This window comes from Cetorhinus maximus, chromosome 28 (assembly GCF_964194155.1).
Source record: "Cetorhinus maximus chromosome 28, sCetMax3.hap1.1, whole genome shotgun sequence".
Lineage (NCBI taxonomy): Eukaryota > Metazoa > Chordata > Chondrichthyes > Lamniformes > Cetorhinidae > Cetorhinus > Cetorhinus maximus.
The window spans coordinates 6,435,177-6,453,855 of record NC_135906.1 but is presented as its reverse complement, the minus strand read 5'-3'; the positions used below and the strand labels follow the sequence as shown (position 1 = coordinate 6,453,855).

At 43.9% G+C, this 18,679-nt stretch overlaps 1 protein-coding gene across 1 annotated transcript in view; it reads right to left on the bottom strand.

Annotated features, from left to right (window-relative positions):
- LOC144668787 (serine/threonine-protein kinase N2-like) overlaps positions 1–18,679 on the bottom strand; it is a 171,062-nt gene that overhangs the window by 72,209 nt on the left and 80,174 nt on the right. Inside the window, exons 6-8 of the mRNA XM_078531123.1 lie at positions 12,201–12,414; positions 7,286–7,486; positions 3,811–3,920 (exon numbers count right to left, since the gene is read on the bottom strand). Of these exons, the coding sequence (XP_078387249.1) occupies positions 3,811–3,920; positions 7,286–7,486; positions 12,201–12,414 (525 nt within the window). The remainder of the gene's footprint in view (positions 1–3,810; positions 3,921–7,285; positions 7,487–12,200; positions 12,415–18,679) is intronic.

Sequence of the window (18,679 nt, the reverse complement as noted above, 5' to 3'; positions counted from 1 at the left end):
CAGAGGAGGTTTACTGCAATGGCGCCAGGGATGAGGGACTTCAGTTACCAGCAGAGACTGGAGAAGCTGAGATCGTTTTCCTTAAAGCAGATAAGGTCAAGGGGAGATTTAATAGTGCAGTTTAAAATCATGAAGGGTTTTTGATGTAGTAGATAAGGAGATACTATTTCCAGTGGCAGGAATGTTGGTAACCACAGCACACAGGTCTGAGGGAATTGATGAAGGAATCAGATGGGCGGTTTTTTCATGCACCCAGTTCTGATGACCTGGAATGTACTTCCTGAAAAGGTGGAACATTACCATCAAGACTTTCTAAAGGGTACAGCATAAATAATTGAATGGGAATAGATGGGGAACGAGCAGAGGAGCAGCACTAATTATATTGCTCTTTCAAAAAGTCGGAACAGGAATTAAGGGCCGAATGGCTTCCTTCTGTGCTATATAGTTCGGTGATCTCCCCCATCCTTTCTATTGTAAATGCCTTAATATCTGCCTTGATCTTTTTTTCTAATGTCATTTCTGTGCCTAGTAAGTAATTGGGCAAACTAAATATCCAAAAATTCTGCCATTTCACTTTCATTACCTTTCTTTCGCAATCCTTAGTGGTCATATCCCCCATTGTAATTTTCCTTTTCTATTTATCTGTCGGCAGAATGAATGTTATGTTCTTTGATGATTTCATTTTGCAATTCCTCTTTGCCTTAAGTGATCTGACTGCTTTCCAAACCTCTTCGCACTTTTGTCATCCTTTCCTTTTCCATTTATTTACTACTGTGTATGCTTCTTTTCAAATTTATGCTTATTTCTTTACTCATACATGATGCCTTATTGCTTCCTAGTTTGGTCTTGTTCTTTAGCAGAATATATATCCCCTGAACTCTATTCATCGCCTGTTTCACTGATCCCCAGGCTACCCAACACAAAACAATAGTAGCATTCTCACCTCTGAATCAGAAAGCTTTGCGTCCAAGAACCTGACCAGAGACTTAACAATATTTAGGCTGACATTTCAGTGCAGAGGGAGTGTTTTCCAATGATATTCTCTCCCTTTGTTATTTTCCTTTTTACAGTTTACCTTCTCTAATTCCATCTTCATCCATTCATAATTTGCTTCTTTCCAATCTCTTACTTTGGTCTTTGTCTCATGACACTCGATGATTTTAAACCTTACTGTACTGTGATCACTATTGCCTAGATGCTCACCTACGCTTACATCTCTTATCTGTTTTGCTTCATTTCCCATTGCTAGATGCATCTTCTAGGACCTGGATGCTTCCCTTGTGCCTTGGTTCAGCTCTGGTCCCCAGTATTCAAGATGCAGACTGACTAGAGTACTATGCCTTAGACACGTACTCTCCTGATTTAGCAATAGAAGTTGTTTGTTTCGTTAATTGCTGTTGGGCATGGATGAGTCATGGTCAGTACTGAGCCCACCATCACTTTGTCTTTCAGTCATACCCAACTTAGCTAATTCGACACCAGTCAATAAGTCTTATTTTTTTCTTCCACTGAGTAAGATCAGGCTCCTATCTGTCCTGAATTTCTTCTCCCACATTTATGCTAGTTCACAATTTTTTTATATGGATCTCCCTCTATTTCTTTGCTTCTTCATACTCTACTGCCCCCAGCACTCAGTTTAGGATCTTCTGCAAATAGGATTGAGTTACATTGTGATTATAGGTGGGATTTTACAGTCCCACCGAAGTCAATGGACTTTTGAACAGCTCACTGCATTTTACAGCCCCACCCCTGCCGTGACAGGGCCGTGAGGTTCCGCCCTATAAGTCTAGTGATGTAGATGAAAAGCAACAAGCATCATTCATTGGCTAGTATAGTGTACTCTGTAACCTGACCATAATGACCTTGAGCTGTTCATCCATTGATCTTCTCTCCCTTAGGTGTGCTGGGGAATGCATTCTGTGTGGTGCCTTAAGGATCAGTGCTGGGAATTGTACCGCGTGTGGTACCTGAAGGATCAGTGCTGGGGAATGTATTCTGTGTGGTACCTGAAGGATCAGTGCTGGGGAATGTATTCTGTGTGGTACCTGAAGGATCAGTGCTGGGGAATGTATTCTGTGTGGTACCTGAAGGATCAGTGCTGGGGAATGTATTCTGTGTGGTACTAAGGGATCAGTGCTGGGGATTGTAAAGAAAGACTTTCATGACTTCTGGATGTACCCAAAGATACTACACAGAATGCATTCTCCAGCACTGATCCCTGAGGTACCCCACACACAGCATGTTCCCCAGCACCGATCCTCAAGATACCACACAGATAATATTCCCCAGCGCTGATCCCTGAGGTACCACACATAGTTCTTTCCCCAGCACTGGTTCCTGGGACACCCCGATCTATACTTAACTCCAAGGATTGGTACTGGGGTTATCACATTCATTATATCCCCTCAGTACCAATTCTGAAGGCACCCCACTCAGTTTGTTTTCCTAGTTCCCTAATCTAGTACCCCCACCCATTTTCTCTTGCAAGCAATTCCTTGGTGACCTCTAATTTTTTTGAGAGTACAACTGCATAAATTGATAAAGTTCCACAACGTTAATCAGGTGATGCTGACAGTCAATTCTATCTGTCTTTCAGCTAGCATCTACTGAGTAGTCAAGTCATAAACACCAATTATTTACTCAGCAACCAAAATTAATAAAATCCAATGTATTAATCATAGCTTCCAACAGGAATTAATTGGCTAGTGTAGTATTCCTCTGCTCCTCTGTAACCTGACTATAATGACAATGAGCTGTTCACCCATTGACCTTCCCTCCCTTTGAGAAACCAAACAAGCTCCACTGATGAATAAAGCATACCGTTTATACCTGTCCTAGGAAGCATTGAATATATTGTCTAATATAGCTGGAGGGAGGTCTTCTGACACAATGATAGCCTCAGGAGCTCTGGGTTCAAGTTCCATTTCAGGACTTGATGGCCATGGAAGATGCATTCTAACGTGGCCAAACAGGTTGATTATCAGCCTGTAAATCCTTCTAATACACCTGATGACAGGAAGTAACAGCAGGAGAGTTTCCTGGTCGGCCATACTGCAAACCACTGCAGTACTTTGCCAAGCATAATCATGGACCAATCCAATGGAAGTGTGTGGTTGCCAACGCCCTATTAGGGCATGGTACCTGAAGGAGGAGGAGGGTTATAGCTGGAGGCCTGAGTATTTGGCAATATGCAACTGAGTGTCAAAGCAGCTGACACAGGTATAAATATATTCAAGATGTCACTGGAATCCATCCTCTCCTTAGCCAGGTGTGTACAGCTTGAAACTGGGAGGTTTACAATTTGCACAGGAGCCACTTCTGGGAGCTGTGGGCAGCAGCAATGTTACATGGCAGATGATGCCCAGTGTAAGGAATACATGACTTTGAAGTTAGGCTAGTGCACTGAACACACTCTTAATTCAATCATTTTCTTTTTCCAGTGCTTATATCTCTCTTACTGACAATGAGGTCCCAAACGATCAACAAAACCATAAAATCCAGCTTAAAAATTCACCTTGGGCAGCCCACTTCTGAATCACTGTTCTTTGGACATACATCACGGGAACCAAAAGTAGCAGGAAAACCACATTACAGACAACCCCAAATGGGGCTGAGATCTGTGTTCTCACTCAGATATTTAAAATACTCAGTGCCAAAGTACCTTCCTTCAGTTCTTTATCCTTCAGTATTCATCTGGAAGTGAAGCACCCACAAGTAAACATCCCCGTTCTCCTCTAAACATAATCCCATCCCCTGGAAAGGATCTGTGGGAATCAGTGGGTGTCCTTGCCTTTAATCGATCATACTCACACGCTCCAGCTCCACTGTGAAGGTCTGATTCCATGACTGTTCACCTGCCGCTTTCCATGCAGTCTGTCCAACAACAATGTTATCAAGCTTGATGACAGCGCACACATCATCTGAGGAGGAAAAAAGATGGAAGGTTAGAGGTTATCAGCACGATCAGCTCAATATCAGTGGTGGCTCCTGCTCTCTCCTGGGTGCTGTCTCCTGCAAAGGTACAGTTCCATGGGTCTTGGCTCTTCTCCAATACCTCACCCAAATTTCCATTCTTCATGTTTGACACCAGAGTGCATGTTGCCGTGTAGATCATAGCTTAGCTGAATCCCATCCTTTCCAGCTTTCACATTACGTTTAACAACTGCCATATAAAAGCTGGTCAACAAAATTGAGGCTTAAGGAATAAAAAGGTTGGCGTCAGCTCGGATAAAAAATTGACTTAAGGACGTAAAAAGTGAGTCATGGTAAATGGTTCTTTTTCAGGCTGGAGGATAGTAGACATTTGGTATTCCCCAAGGATCTGTCTATATAAAAAAAATAATATATAGGATAACATTTCAAAATCTGCCGATGATATGGAGGCGTGACAAACAGTGAGGAAAAATCAAACAGGACACAGATAGGCTAGCAGGACGGGAATACAAGGGGCGAATGGAATTTAATACAGAGAAATGTGAGGTAATGCATTGCAGCAGAAGGGACAGGAAGAGATAATAAAGACTTAATGGCAAAGTTTTAAAGCGTGTGCAGGGTCAGAGGGACCGAGGAGTTCATGTGTATAGATTTTTAAAGGTGGCATAACATACTGATAGAACAGTTAGGAAAGCACAAGGGATGTTGGGCTTCATAAATAGAGGTACTGAGTACAAAAGCAGGGGAGTTATGCTGAGATTTTACAAAGCTCTGGTTAAATCCAGTTTTGGTCACCACACTTTAGGAAGGATGTGATGATTCTGGAGAGGGTTCAGGGAAGATTTACTGGAATGGTTCCAGAGATGCAAGAATTTAGCCATAAGAGAAGCTGGACTTGTTCTGAAACAGAAACAGAAAGTGCTGGAAAAACTCAGCAGGTCTAACAGCATCTGTGGAGAGAAAGACAGAGTTATCGTTTCGCGTCCGTATGACTCTTCTTCAGAGCTGGGCTTGTTCTCCTTGGATCAAAGGAGATTGAAGGGGGATTTGATAGAGACGTACATGTTTATGATAGGTTTAGATAAGATAGATAATGAAAATCTCTTCCTATTAGCTGATGGTACAAGGACTAGGGAGACACAGATTTAAGGTTTTGAGCAAGACACAAAGGGGGGATGTGAGGAAGAACATTTATTTTTTGCGCGAGTGGTAATGACATGGGGCTCGCTGGCAAGGATGGTGATGGAGACAAAGACAATTAATGATTTCAAAGGGGAATTGGATAAGCACACGAGGAAAATAAACTCGCAGGGCTGCCAGGATAGAGTGGGGAAAAGGGTTAACTGGGTTGCCCTACAGAGAGCCAGCATGAACTTGATGGGCCGAATGGCTTCCTTCTGTGCCTTAATCACTTCATGTACTTTTCCGAAGGGTAGATTCATCAGCTGGATGAATCCTGGAGTTTTCTGCTCCCAAGTGCAGTGAGGTCAAATGAAGTGGCACCATTCTATCCAAAAGCCCAGCTGACAGGAGCTAATGTTTAAAGGCCATTCGATGGAACAGAAACCCTTCCAGATGTGTAGTGGATAGCATCACCCAACTGTACCGCCAGAGGAAACAAAAGCGTACTTAACAAGTAACAAGATAGTTTGCAAGCAATTATTACAAAATTTGTCCTTCGTTTATCAAAAAAATTACATATAAAATAAACAAATTTTGAGTATACAGAACCACAGCACAATATTTAAGAAAGAAATCTGTCTGAAGGCAGGTAAGCTCAGCTGCACATTGACAATGACCTGCTACAGTGGAACTTTCTGTGGCCACTGTTAATATCACAACGCTGAATTATGCTAAGGAAACAGAGAGGCAGCACTCTTGACTATTCCTGTTCCACCACTGTTAGCACTTGGACAAACAATCTTCAGTAAGATGATGCTGGGAGCCCGATGTTGTATGAGTTGGAGTTGAGAGCCTCGCATGCACAATATCGAATTTCAGGGAAGGGGCTGCCGCTCTCTTTCACCTTTGCCAGAAGGTGTACTGACAACCATCTCATAACGTAGCTTTCTAAAACGTACTTTATTTCACAACATAGATGGCACATCTGACAAAATTCGAAGTGAATAACAGAAATCACAAAGTGACCCGGGAAAATTTCAGCTGTTCAACTAATAAGGCTCGACTGCTTTTCTTTCACTGTGTCTCCTGGCAACTCAAGGTGGCAACTGATACACTTCTGTACACGCGCACTGGTCCACACATGTGCAGAAAACCAATGATGCTGCACCCCAGTGTGTGGCTTTAATTAATTTAACTACAGTCTCTCACCTTAATTACAGAGCCGATTCTGAGCTGCGGTCCTGAATTAAAAACTTTTTTTTAAATGCTGATATGGGAGAGGAATAGGATCGGGATTTGTACTGAACCGAGGTTAGGATATGATATTCTAATGGGAGAATCACCCGAGTGCTCCTCGTTGTGTTTTCTGCAGAGATCGGCTAGACAAGGTCATTCAAAATTAAATCGAAAATATCAAGCCTTCTTGATTCAAGTGTCCCAAGGATGTGGCAGATATGATTATTCAAATTATCTTCTAAAACAAGCTTTGCCAACACGTTTCTAAGAAAAACATTTTGTGGCCAAATTGACCAGTGCGATTAAGTTCACTGCAGTGTCTCAATAACGTAACAGGGTAAAACAGTACAACTGTGCACTCACAGCATTGGCAGCAAATGCAGCCTTTTTTTTCACAAGAAGCTCTCCAATAAAGGGAGATTCAGAACTTGCTTATCCATTGTCTTATGAGGATAGGGTGAACCAGGTTGGGCCTCTATTCACTGGAGTTTAGGAGAATGAGAGGTGATCTTACTAAACACAAGATTTTGAGAGGGCTTTACAGGATAGTTGCTGAGAGGATGTTTCCTCTTATGGGGGAACCTAGAGCTGGGGCGTAGTTTCAGAATAAGGGATCTCCCATTTAAGACTGAGGCGGGAGAAATTTCTTCTCTCAGAGGGTTGTTTGTCTTTGGAATTCTCTTCCACAGAAAGCGGTGGAGGCTGGGTCATTGAATGTATTCAAGGCTGAGTTAGACAGATTTTTGATTGACAAGGGCATCAAGGGTTATGGGGGACAGACAGGAAAGTGGAGTTAAGGCCACAATCAGATCAGCCACGACCTTATTGAATGGAGGAGCAGGCTGGGTGGGCCGAATGGCCTACTCCTGCTCCTCTTTCTGACGTTATGATAGCACTGATAGCCTTGTGAGCAAGAGGAGAGCCCTTGGCTAATTTTGACTCTCAGCTGAACCATGAATACTAGGACAGAGAATCTCTGTTTAATGCACTCAACTGGACAACTCTTCGCTTTTGATGATGAGGTTACGGCCACTGCCACTCCCACTCCGTCCGTACAGACCCCGGCTGGTCCTGCTCATGAAAGTTCGGCTTTCGTTGGGACTGTACGCAGGCAAAGGGACACTGGACCCACGGGATCGTCCTGGAACAGTCTCCAAAAGACCCTTACAACCAGCAATTCGGACCTCCAGCGTGCCTGAAATAAACAAACAGGAAACAGCAGATTGTCATACAATGCTGCTTCAATGTGCCCATCTCAATTAGAAATGAACCATTCTTGCTTACTGCCCCCCCCAACTCCCAATCCTCATTGAATACTTCCCCATTATTTTTATCCTTACCAGTCCCAGACACTATCATTCACCTTACTTTACATTCCAACATCTAATGCAACATTCCAGCAAGGCATCTGGCTGGTGTGCCTTCTACTCCCTAACCCATGGGCTCCAACAGCTGGAAATACTCAAACTGCACAGAAAGAGGCCATTCAGCCTTTCGTGCCTGTACTGGCTTTTTGATTGCCTGTCCAGTTCGTACCACTCCCCCACTCTAGTCCCATTGCCATACTCCTATTCCTGACATGATGATTGCGCTGACAGCTTTAACTGAGCAAGGAGAGGGCCCTTGGCTAATTTTCAATTTCACAGCTGAACCATGAACTGAAAGACACGGAATCTCTGTCGTATTCAGGGATAGGCGGGAATGTGGAGTTGGGGTTACAATCAGATCAGCCATGATCTCGTTGAATGGCGGAGAAGGCTCGAAGGGCCATGTAACCTAACCCTGCTCCTAATTCGTATGTTCGAAATTTTCCTTTTTAAGTATTTATCCAATTCACTTCTGAAACTTCTGGCTGAATCTGCTTCCACCTGGGTACTAGCAAGATTATAAAAGAGGGAATTGAGATTTTTTTCTTAGATCAGGGATGAGCATCTAAGACCTGTTGCTTGCGACTCCTGCGCCATGTGGGAAGTTCAGGACACTTCATGTGTCTTGGGGACCACGTGTGTAAGAAATATTTCCAGTGGCTTCAGCTCGAGCTCAGGGTTTCCGAGCTTGAGGAGAAGCTGGATTTGCTGCGGAGCATCAGGGAAGGTGGGTGTTTCCCAGATTGTACGTTCCTGGTGGCAGCCACCCCAATGGCAGCGAGTGTTCAGGACTAGAGGCGAGCGGCCCTCCAGAAGAGGAAGGAGCCGCAGGAGTTTTCAGGGGTGCCACTCTCAAACCAGTATTCAGCTTTGGAGACTGGCTGGGAGGAACGATGCCTTGAAGGAGTGCAGTCCAGGCAATAGCACCAATGGCCCAGGGACTGCACGGGGTAGAACAGCGTAAAGCAGAAGTGCAGTGGGTATAGGAGATTCCATAGTTCACATGGAAAACAGGCATTTCTGTAACTGTCATCATGGGTCCTGCATGCTGTGTTACCTCCCTGGCGCAAAGGTAAAGAACATCACAGAGAGAGTGCAGAACATTTTGAAGGGGGAAAAGGGATGAGCCAGAAGTTGTGGTACACGTCAGGTCCAACATCATAGAGGAAGGAGACTTTGAGATCCTACAGTCGAATATTCAGAAGCTAGGGTGGAAGCTACAAGTCGGACCTCAAAAGGTAGTGATCTCTGGATTACTCCCAGCCCAGAACACTAATGAGTAGAAACAAAAAGATCGAGAGGATCAATGAGAGTCTTGAGGCATGGGTCAGGAAGGAGAGCTCCAGATTCTAGGGGCACTGCGATCTGTTCTGGGACAGGATGCGCCTATTCAAAAGGGACAGATTGCACTTCAACAGGACTGGGAGCAATGTCCTCACGACAAGGTTCACTAGTGTGGTTGGGGAGAATTTAAACTAAATTGGCAGGGGCGGGTGGGCACCAGAATATTGAAGTAGAAGGAAGCAATCATGTGCATAAAGGAGTGAGATTGTTGAATGGAACACGAGAAGGAAGTAGTACCATATTAGATAGGAGCAGACTAAGAAGGATTACGAGGAATACAAAGACAGATTTACAATTCATGTATGTAAATGCACAAAGTGTGGTGAATAAGGTTGGTGAGCTGACAAACACAACTATTCATGTGAAATGTGATGAAGTGGTAATAACAGAAATGGGGCTTAAGAATGGTGGGGAGTGGAAGCTTAATATTCATGGATACAAAGTGTTCAGAAAAGGTAAGGAAGGGAAAAAAGGAGGTGGGGTGATAGTACTGATTAGGGAAGACATTGTAGTGTTGAAAACTTGAGGCGGCAAGGACAGAATCCATTTGGTTCAACTTGAGAAGCAAAAAGCAATTACTTAGGCATCTAAGTAATGAGAGAGAGATAAAGCAGTAAATCTGCAGGGAATCACAGAGATGTGCAAGAACTATAGAGTGGTGACATTGGAGGATTTTAATTACCCAAGTAGCAACTGGGATAATGTTGAGTAAAGGGAAAGGAGGGGGAGGAATTTCTGAAATGCGAAAACTTCCTTGAACAGTGTGTTTTTGATCCAATGAGAAAGGAGACATTGCTGTACCTGGTTCTGGGGAATGAGGTGGGCCAAAGTGGGCCAAGTGTCTGTGGGGATCACTTGGGCAAGAGTGATCATTGTATCATAAGGTTTAGATTAGCAATGGAGAAAGGAACAATCTAAAGTCTAACATGTAAATTGGAAGAGGGCTACCTTCAGTGGGATGTAAGTGGATATAGCCAGGGTAAAATGGAACCAAAAATTGACAGGAAAAACTATAATGGAACCATGGGTGCTCTTTAAGGAGCAGATGTTTCAGGTACAAACTAGGTACATTCCAACAAGGGGGAAAAGGTAAGGGATACAAAACCAAGAATGCCCAAAGAGGAAGAAGAGGCTGTATGATGCATGTCAGGTCAATTATTCAAGTGAGAACCAGGCCAAATACAATAAGAGGGGCTGAAAGGAGTGATGAAGAAGAAACTAAGACTAGCAATGAGAGAGTATGGGAATACAATGAGGTAATCCAAAAATCTTCTAGCTGGGTGAAAATTGGGGTGATCGCTGGCGTAGCGGCAATGTCACTTGACTGGTGATCCAGAGGCCCAGGCTAATGCTCTGGGAACATGGGTTCAAATCCCACCATGGCAGCTGGTGGAATTTAAATTCAATTAATAAATCTGGAATTGAAAGCCAGTCTCAGTAATGGTGACCATGACAGCTATTATTGATTGCCGTAAAAATCCATCTGGTTCACTAATGCCCTCTAGGGAAGGAAATTTGTCATCCTTATCTGCTCTGGCTTACACGTGACTCCAGACCCACAGTGTGGTTGACTCTTAACTGCCCTCTGAAATGGCCAAGCAAGCCACTCAGTTCAAGGGCAAGTAGGGATGGGCAACAAATGCTGGCCTTGCCATCGACACTCACATCCCATAAAAGAATGAAGAAAAAAACAGTAAGTAGGTAGTAAGACGGACAAAGAGGTTGATATACATACGAACATAAGATATAGGAGTAGGCCATTCGGCCCCTCGAGCCTGATCTACAATTCAATAAGATCATGGCTGATTGGCTTGTGTTTCGAACTCCACGTTTCCATCTACCTCCGATAACCTTAGATTCTTGTTAGACAAGGGAATCTATGTACCTCTTCCTTAAAAATATTCAATGACCCAGCCTCCACTGCCTTAGAGGTGCATGGCAAGGCTAGAATACTTACAGAGTACTTTACATTGGTGTTTGCTAAGAGAATGGTGACAAAATATCAGTGGGAGCAGAAATGGTAGAGGTAACGGATGGGGTGAAAATTGAAAGGAAGGATGCAGAGGAAAAGCTGGCTATGCTTAAAGTAGATAAATCGCTCAGTCCTGATGACCTGCATTCCAGGTTGCAAAAGGATGTGGGCTGGAGATAGCGGAAGGGCTTGCAATAATCTTACGTGCTTCCCTAGAAACAGGGAAGGTGCCAGAGGATTGGAGAGTGGCAAATGTCGCACCATTATTCAAGAAAGGCTGTAAGGACATGCCTAGTAACTACAGGCCGGTCAGTTTAGCTTCAGTGCTGGGTAAGCTTTTCATAACAATAATCAGAGGAAAAACTCAACAAGTGCATAGGGGGATTCGAGTTCATTCAGGAGAGCCAGCACGGATTTGTAAAAGGCAGATCGTGCTTGACCAATCTCTCTGAATTTTTTGATGAAGGAACAGGGAAGGTTGATAAAGGGATAGCAATGGATGTTGTCTGTATGGATTTTAAGAATGCGTTTGACAGAAGTACCACATAAAAGGCTAGTTAACAAAATTGAAGCTCATTGAATAGGAGGGTCAGTGTCAGCTTGGAAAAAAAATTGACTTAGGGACAGAAAGCAGAGAGTCATGGTAAATGGATATTTTCCCCCAGACTGGAGGATGGTGGACAGTCGTGTTCCCCAATGGTCAGTGCTAGGAGCAGATATTACAATACAGAGGAAAACTTCACAATTAGCTAGTAATACGAAACTTGGAGGTGCAGCAAACAGTGAGGATGATACCAATAAAATAGCCTTCTGTTGCTTAATGACTATCACATCCTGGTTCAAACTCTGACATGCTCATTAACAATTCTTAAATCTGCTTGGTTATGGGGATGTACAGTTGCTGGTCCTGTTTTACAAAGACCCCACACGTCACGCAGGGGGCTTTTAGGATCTCAAATTTACAGTGCGTTTCAGTGCAAAATCCCGCAGAAAGCCTATGGGCGAGGGCAAGTGCAGTGAATGCTGTTCACTCACTGCAGGCGACTGAAAATTGTAGGCTAGCTTGTTTTAAAAGCCAAACTGGTTCACTCATGCCCCTTACAGAAGGAGGTGAATCTGGCCTACACGAGACTCCAGCCCAAGGCTATGAGGTTGACTGTTCAGGGATGGGCAATAATTGACGGTAACACCTACGTTCCGAGAATGAGTGAGAAAAAGCAGCATACCTGTCAGCGGCGATGGTTTGTAGAGCGTGCTATACTGGTTCTGTTGATAAGAAGCGCTATTCCGATTGCTGAATGCCGGAGAGCTTGAGATAACAAGTTCCTCTTTAATAATACAGCCTTTGGGATGATCCTCCGGGAGTTCATTTAATCGCTGCTCTAAAGAGTGCTTTAATAGGTCCACCTTCTCACTCGACTCATTCAGCCTGGACTGGGCCTAAGATTAAAAACAGATTTTTTTTAGATGCAGCATGTCCATTACTATTTATGTAGTATATATGCAAGTTAGTAATTGTTACACACCAATCAGACTTCCATGACCTATCTCGACAGCTACACAGATTATCCAGTGTGTAGTTGAACTCACATGTAACTATAGTCATTGAATTCCAGAGTCCAAAAAGGCTGTTCAGCCCATCATAACTTTGCTGCCTCTGTCAGATCTCTCCACTTCGTCCCATTCCCCTGCCCTTCTAGATCTTTGTTCTTCAAATATTTATCCATTTGTAATTAAAAGCTCTTATAAAAAGACAGATAGACCTGCATTTATGTAGCATCTTTCTGAACCTCAGGGTGACCCAAAGCACTATACAGCTAACTGAAGTATTTGAAGTCACGGTTATAATAAGGAGGGTCAATGTCAGTTTGGATGAAAAATTGGCTGAGGGACAGAAAGCAGTGAGTCACGGTGAACACTTTTTTCTCCCCCAGACTGTATAGATGGGGCCTCGGTTTAACGTCTCATCTTCAGCATTGCACAGGAACGCCTGTCCGGATCTCTCAACTTTCTGACTCCGAGATGAAAGTATTAACCAGTGAGTCTGACTGACACGGAATGTGGATTCTGATCTAAACACCCACTTCCTTCATTCTTCTGGTAATGGTTTTAAATGTATTGCCTCTAGTTACTGAACCACCAAATAGTGAAAATAGCTTTTCCTTATTTTCCTCTCAACTTTGAAACCTTCATCAGATCTCCACCTCGCCTTCTCTGTTCTCATGAAAAGTTACTCTAATCTCTCGTCATAAAGCCTCTCCTCCCTAAAGTTGTGCTCAGTTAACTGATGCTATGTGGAGTGGCAGTCTAGAGGCTACAGCTGTCTCAAAACGCCTGCATTAAAGAGAGAAAAATCAACCAGGGTTCTACACACAATTATTATCCTAAAACTCATGATAGAAGTATAGACAACTGGTCAGGACAGGTTCAGTGCTGGCTAAGATGTTCCACAGTCAATTGGTCTGTCAAGCATTTAGGCTCACCCGTGAATATCAGCCACTTGAGTGAGATACCAAAATACAAACATACGAATTAGGAGCAGGAGTAGGCTACTCGGCCCCTCGGGCCTGCTCCACCATTCAATAAGATCGTGGCTGATCGGAATGCAAACTCTGCCTACCCCCGATAACCTTTCACCCTCTTGTTAATCAATGCCCAGCTTTGCCTTGTGTGGTGAAGTCTTTCCAACTTCTCTCCTTAACAGTCTGGCTCTGATTTGAAGATAAGTCCCCTAGTCTGTGACTTCCCCACCAATGGAAAAAGTTTCTCTCTATCTAAGGTAGCAATTCATGTTCATTTATCAAGTCGTGTAAACAAAAAAATCTAATTTGGTCCATCCGTGTAAGGCTGTCATTTTCAAAAATGGAAATTCTCAAACAGCCATTTGCACTTACCTGCCACAGGTGAGGTGGTAATAACAGTAAAGGAATTCCCTGTAGAAAGGTTACAAGCGGTCTGGTCGCTGCTCATGGTGATAATCTAGCGCAGAGGTCTTTTACAGAATCAACCAGCTGTCAGCGGATAAGAAAATCAGCTGAGATGAAAACAAGTTGATCCATGACCAGCTCTCCATCTCTGAAGCTGCAAGTGACTCCCAATTGTGTTATGCAGCTAAGAGCCCATGTCCTTGATTCATGACACCGTCAAGGCTGCAAAATGCAGTCATTTGGCGACACTAAGCTTGACCGTATGTGCTTGAGCATTGTAGATGATAGACATTAAAGGCTGCAATGACAGGTCAGCGTCTATGAAAGGCATCCAAATTCAACGTGGCACTTTTGCTATTCAGGCAGCTGAAGCCAACCTTAAAGCACCACATTCTCAGTAAGTACATTTCCAGTACCTGGCACGTCTGATGGAGAAGGTGGGGGTAGCGTTAAAATAAAAGGTACACAAGATGTTAAATTTAGGCTTTTGGGGCGGGGGGGGGGAGGGGGGGGGGGGAGGAGGGGGGGTAGCGGTTTGCAGGGAGAATGAGAAGAAATGTTTTCAGTCAGAGTGGTCAGGATTTGGAATACTCTATTTGAAAAGATGATGGAAGCTGATTCCTAAAATCATTCTAGAAAGGAGTTAGAGTCGTGGCTGATTTGAGATGTGGGGCTGGCATTACCATTAACACACATGCCAGCTCTCAGATTTCCCATGGATCTTGATGTGATGTCCACCTCATTGTCTCAATTAAGTGTGCTCTGAACATACAAGTATTGTTGTGAGCGCAAACATGCGTATTAACTGACATCAAGTTTCATCCATGCTGTGGATAATTCAATGCAACAATTCTGCTAGCTAATCGCAGGAATCTCTCTGCTGCAAGGGACTGAGGAGAAAAAGCACAAGTGATGTAGAGTTCGCCCGTGCAGTTCAAGCCTGTGAACCTGCTCCACCTGCTGGTTCCCAGAATTTCCTGCAAAAAAGCTTTGAGTGCCAAACCCTTCGCCCTCTACCATAATACCCTGCCTGCCTTCCACTTGAGCTCACTATCTAAGCATCAGTACATTACACCATTTTGGACAGCAAGTTCTGTTTACTGGTTCCCATCGATCTTTGGTGGATAGGAATGACCTAGGCTAGTAAATCTAATCACTGAGGTTGGAGAGAAAACAAACCGGTATTGAAGCAAATTTTTATATCTGTCTTATTTTTTCTAAAGCATCAATGTCTGTCCTTCATTAAGAGCGGCTTGATAGCACAACTACTGACTGAACTGGCCAAGTTCTGAAGGACATATCTTCCAGACTGGGCCTGCAAGAGGTGGTGAGAACCAACACGATGGAAAACTCTACTTGATCTCATCTACCTGTAGCAGATGCTTCTGTCCAATACCACGACAATGGACCTTGTGGAGACAAAGTTCCCTCTTCACATTGGGGATAGCCTCCATTTTGCTGTGTGGCACAAAAACGATACCAAAAGCAATAGATTCAGAAATAAAAAACAGAAAATGCTGGAAAGACTCAGCAGGTCTGGCAGCATCTATAGAGAGAGAAATAGAGTTAACATTTCGAGCTCTGAAGAAGAGTCACACAGGTCCGAAACACTAACTCTTTCTCTCTCCACAGATGCTTCCAGACCTGCTGAGTCTTTCCAGCATGTTCTGTTTTTATTTCAGGTTTCCAGTATTTTGCTTTTATCTTGGGATAGATTCAGAACTGATCTAACAGCTCAGAACTGGGTGATGTGGGCCATCAGCAGCAGCAAAATTGTATTCAATCACAATCTGCAACCTCACGGCCAGATAGATCCCTCATTGTGCCATTACCATCAAGCCAGGGGACCAACTCGAGTTCAATGAGGAGTTCCGGAGCAGCACCGACAACTAAGATGCCAATTTGGAAAGCTACAACACCATGCCCACATGTATGCGTTAGCAAAGGTCAAGAATGATGGTGGACAATTAAACAACTATCAGGAAGGAGGCCATCCCTATTCTCAGTGATGGCGAAGCCCAGCACATCAGAGCAAAAGACGAAGCTGAAGCACTTGCAGCCATCTTCAGCCAGAAATGCCGAGTGTATGATCCATCTCAGCCTCTTCCTGAGGCGCCCACCAGCACAGACACCAGCCTTCAGCCAATTCCCTTTCGCTCTTAAGTGATATCAAGAAATAACTGAAGGCACTGGATACTGCAAACGCTATGGGTCCTATCAACATCTCGACTGTACTACTGAAGATTTGTGCTCCAGAACTAGCCATACCCATGACCAAGGTGGTGTTCCCATTCATCTTCCGCACTTGGAGTGGTCATTGTTAATATTTCCAAACTTCAAACAAAACCTTGTTACTCACTGGATTATTGGATAACCCTGACCCCACCAATTAAAAATTCAAGAAGATTTAAAATGAGGCAAAGAACTTTCACAGATACAAGTGAAGTGAGAAACACCCCTGTATAATGACGGATAGATAAAGACCCTCTGCCACATCCAGCATGTCCTACATAATTCTAGTAGCTTGTGTATCACAAAATATACATGTTCTACGCCACCCAAAACCAAATGACCTCCTGGGAGAGGACTGGGAGATCGTGGCTAGTTCCTCCGCAATTTCCACCCATCCTTCCCTCAAGAACCTAGGATGCATCCTATCTGGACTGGATGACTTCTCTTTCTCCATCTTCTTTAATGCTTTTCCCTGAAAGAGAGGGTGAATGTTGAGTGTTCACCCAATCCAAATACATAACACTACACTCTTCCAAGTCGTCCTTTTCAGATTTTAACTACAGGTTAAGAATCAAGCTCTGACATGGTACTAACCTTCAGTAAGTTAGATTAGCTTGTTAACCAGAGAACTGCCTGGAGTGGCAGTTATCTGTCAATCACCTGAAAGCAGTTGGTTCAAGTGGCGTTAATTACTGTAGCAGGGAGCTAAACTAGCTAGTGACTCAAAGAGACAGGATTTTCAACCGCACAGTCAGTAAGGAGCACATGAGGACACAGGTGACTATGCCGGAGCGAGACGGAGACTGAGTGAGTAGCGAATTAGGTTCATGTGAGAATTTGATGCGTTGTTTGGGGGGGGGGGGGGAGAGAGAGGTACATACATAGGAATTATTCTAAATTAATCACGTGAGTAATTAAATTAAGTTAACTAAATAACATAAGTAACAATGGCAGGACAGGTGTTACGTTGCAGCTGTGGAATGTAGGATATTTGGACGCCAAGGCAATCCAGGACAAACACGTCTACAGAAAGTATAAGCAACTAGAGGAATTCCAGCTCAGGATTATTGAACTAGAAGCCAAACTGCACACAATGCGCAACATAAGGGAGGAGGAGGAACACCTGGATACTTTGTTCCAGAAGACGGTCACGCCTCTTAGAATAGGGTCATCTGTTTTGGTCAGCAATGAGGGACAGGAGGATGGGACCATCAGTGAAGCAGGTAATGGGACTGAGCAGACAGTAGTGGAGGAGCCTTAGACTTTGCAATTGTCAAGCAAGTTTGAGGTGTTCACAATCTGTGTGGACAAAAGGGAGGTCTGCAAGGTGGATGAGCAGGCTGGCCATGGCACTGTGATTCAGGAAGCCGTTCAAGCAGGGGGAACAAACAGGAATGTAGTGGCAGTAAGGGATATAGTGAGGGGGATTGACACTGTTCTCTGCAGCAAAGAGTGAGAGTCCAGGAGGCTGTGTTGCCTGCCCAATACCAGGGTTTGGGACATCTGCTCAGGGCTGGAGAGGAACTTACAGTTGGAACGGGAAAATCCAATCTTCAAGGTCCATGTAGGTACTAACGACATAGGCAGGATGAGGAAGGAGGTTCTGCATGGTCAGTATGAGAAGCTAGGCACCAAATTAAGAAGCAGAACCTCAAAGGTAATAATTTCTGGATTATTACCTGAGTCACGTGCAAATTAGGATAGGGCAATTAAGAGATGAATGCGTGGCTCAAAGAAAGGTGTGGGAGAAGTGAGGTCCGGTTTGTGGGGCACTGGCACCAGTACTGGAGAAAGTGGGGGATGTACTGTTAGGACGGTCTACAACTGAACCATGCTGGGACCAGTGTTCTTGCGAATCGCTTAGCTAGGGAAATAGAGAGGGTTTTAAACTAAACAAGGCAGGGGTGTGGCGGGGGGGGGTGGTGGTGAGGGATCAAGCTTTGGTAGATGTGGCAAATCAAGGGGTAGATTCAAAGCAGGAGTCCATAATAGTAATATGGGAAGTGAGGGCCATAGAATAGCAGGAAAGCACTGAGAGATAAAACCCAAGAATATACCATAGGCAAGACTAGGTGTTACAAAGATAACAAAAAGACAAAAAGGCTCTGTATCTGAATGCACGTAGCATTCATAAACAAAGTAAATGAATTGATAGTGCACAATGAAGCAAATAAATATGATCAGATAGCCATTACGGAGACGTGGCTACAGGATGACAAGGTTGGGTCCTGGATATTGAGGGGTGTATGACATTCAAGAAGAATAGGAAGATAGGTAAAGGTGGAGGGGTAGCACTGTTAATCAAGAATGGCATTGGTGCAATAGTTAGAGATGACCTTGGTTCAGGAGATCAGGATGTAGAATCGGTTTGGGTGGAGATTAGGAATAGTAGGGGAAAGAAGTCACTAGTGGGAGTGGTCTACCGGCCCCCGAACAGTAACTACAATGTAGGACAAAGTATACAAGACGACTTATTGGGTGCTTGTGATAAAGAGATGGCAATAATCATGGGTGATCTTAATCTACATATAAACTGGAAAAATCAA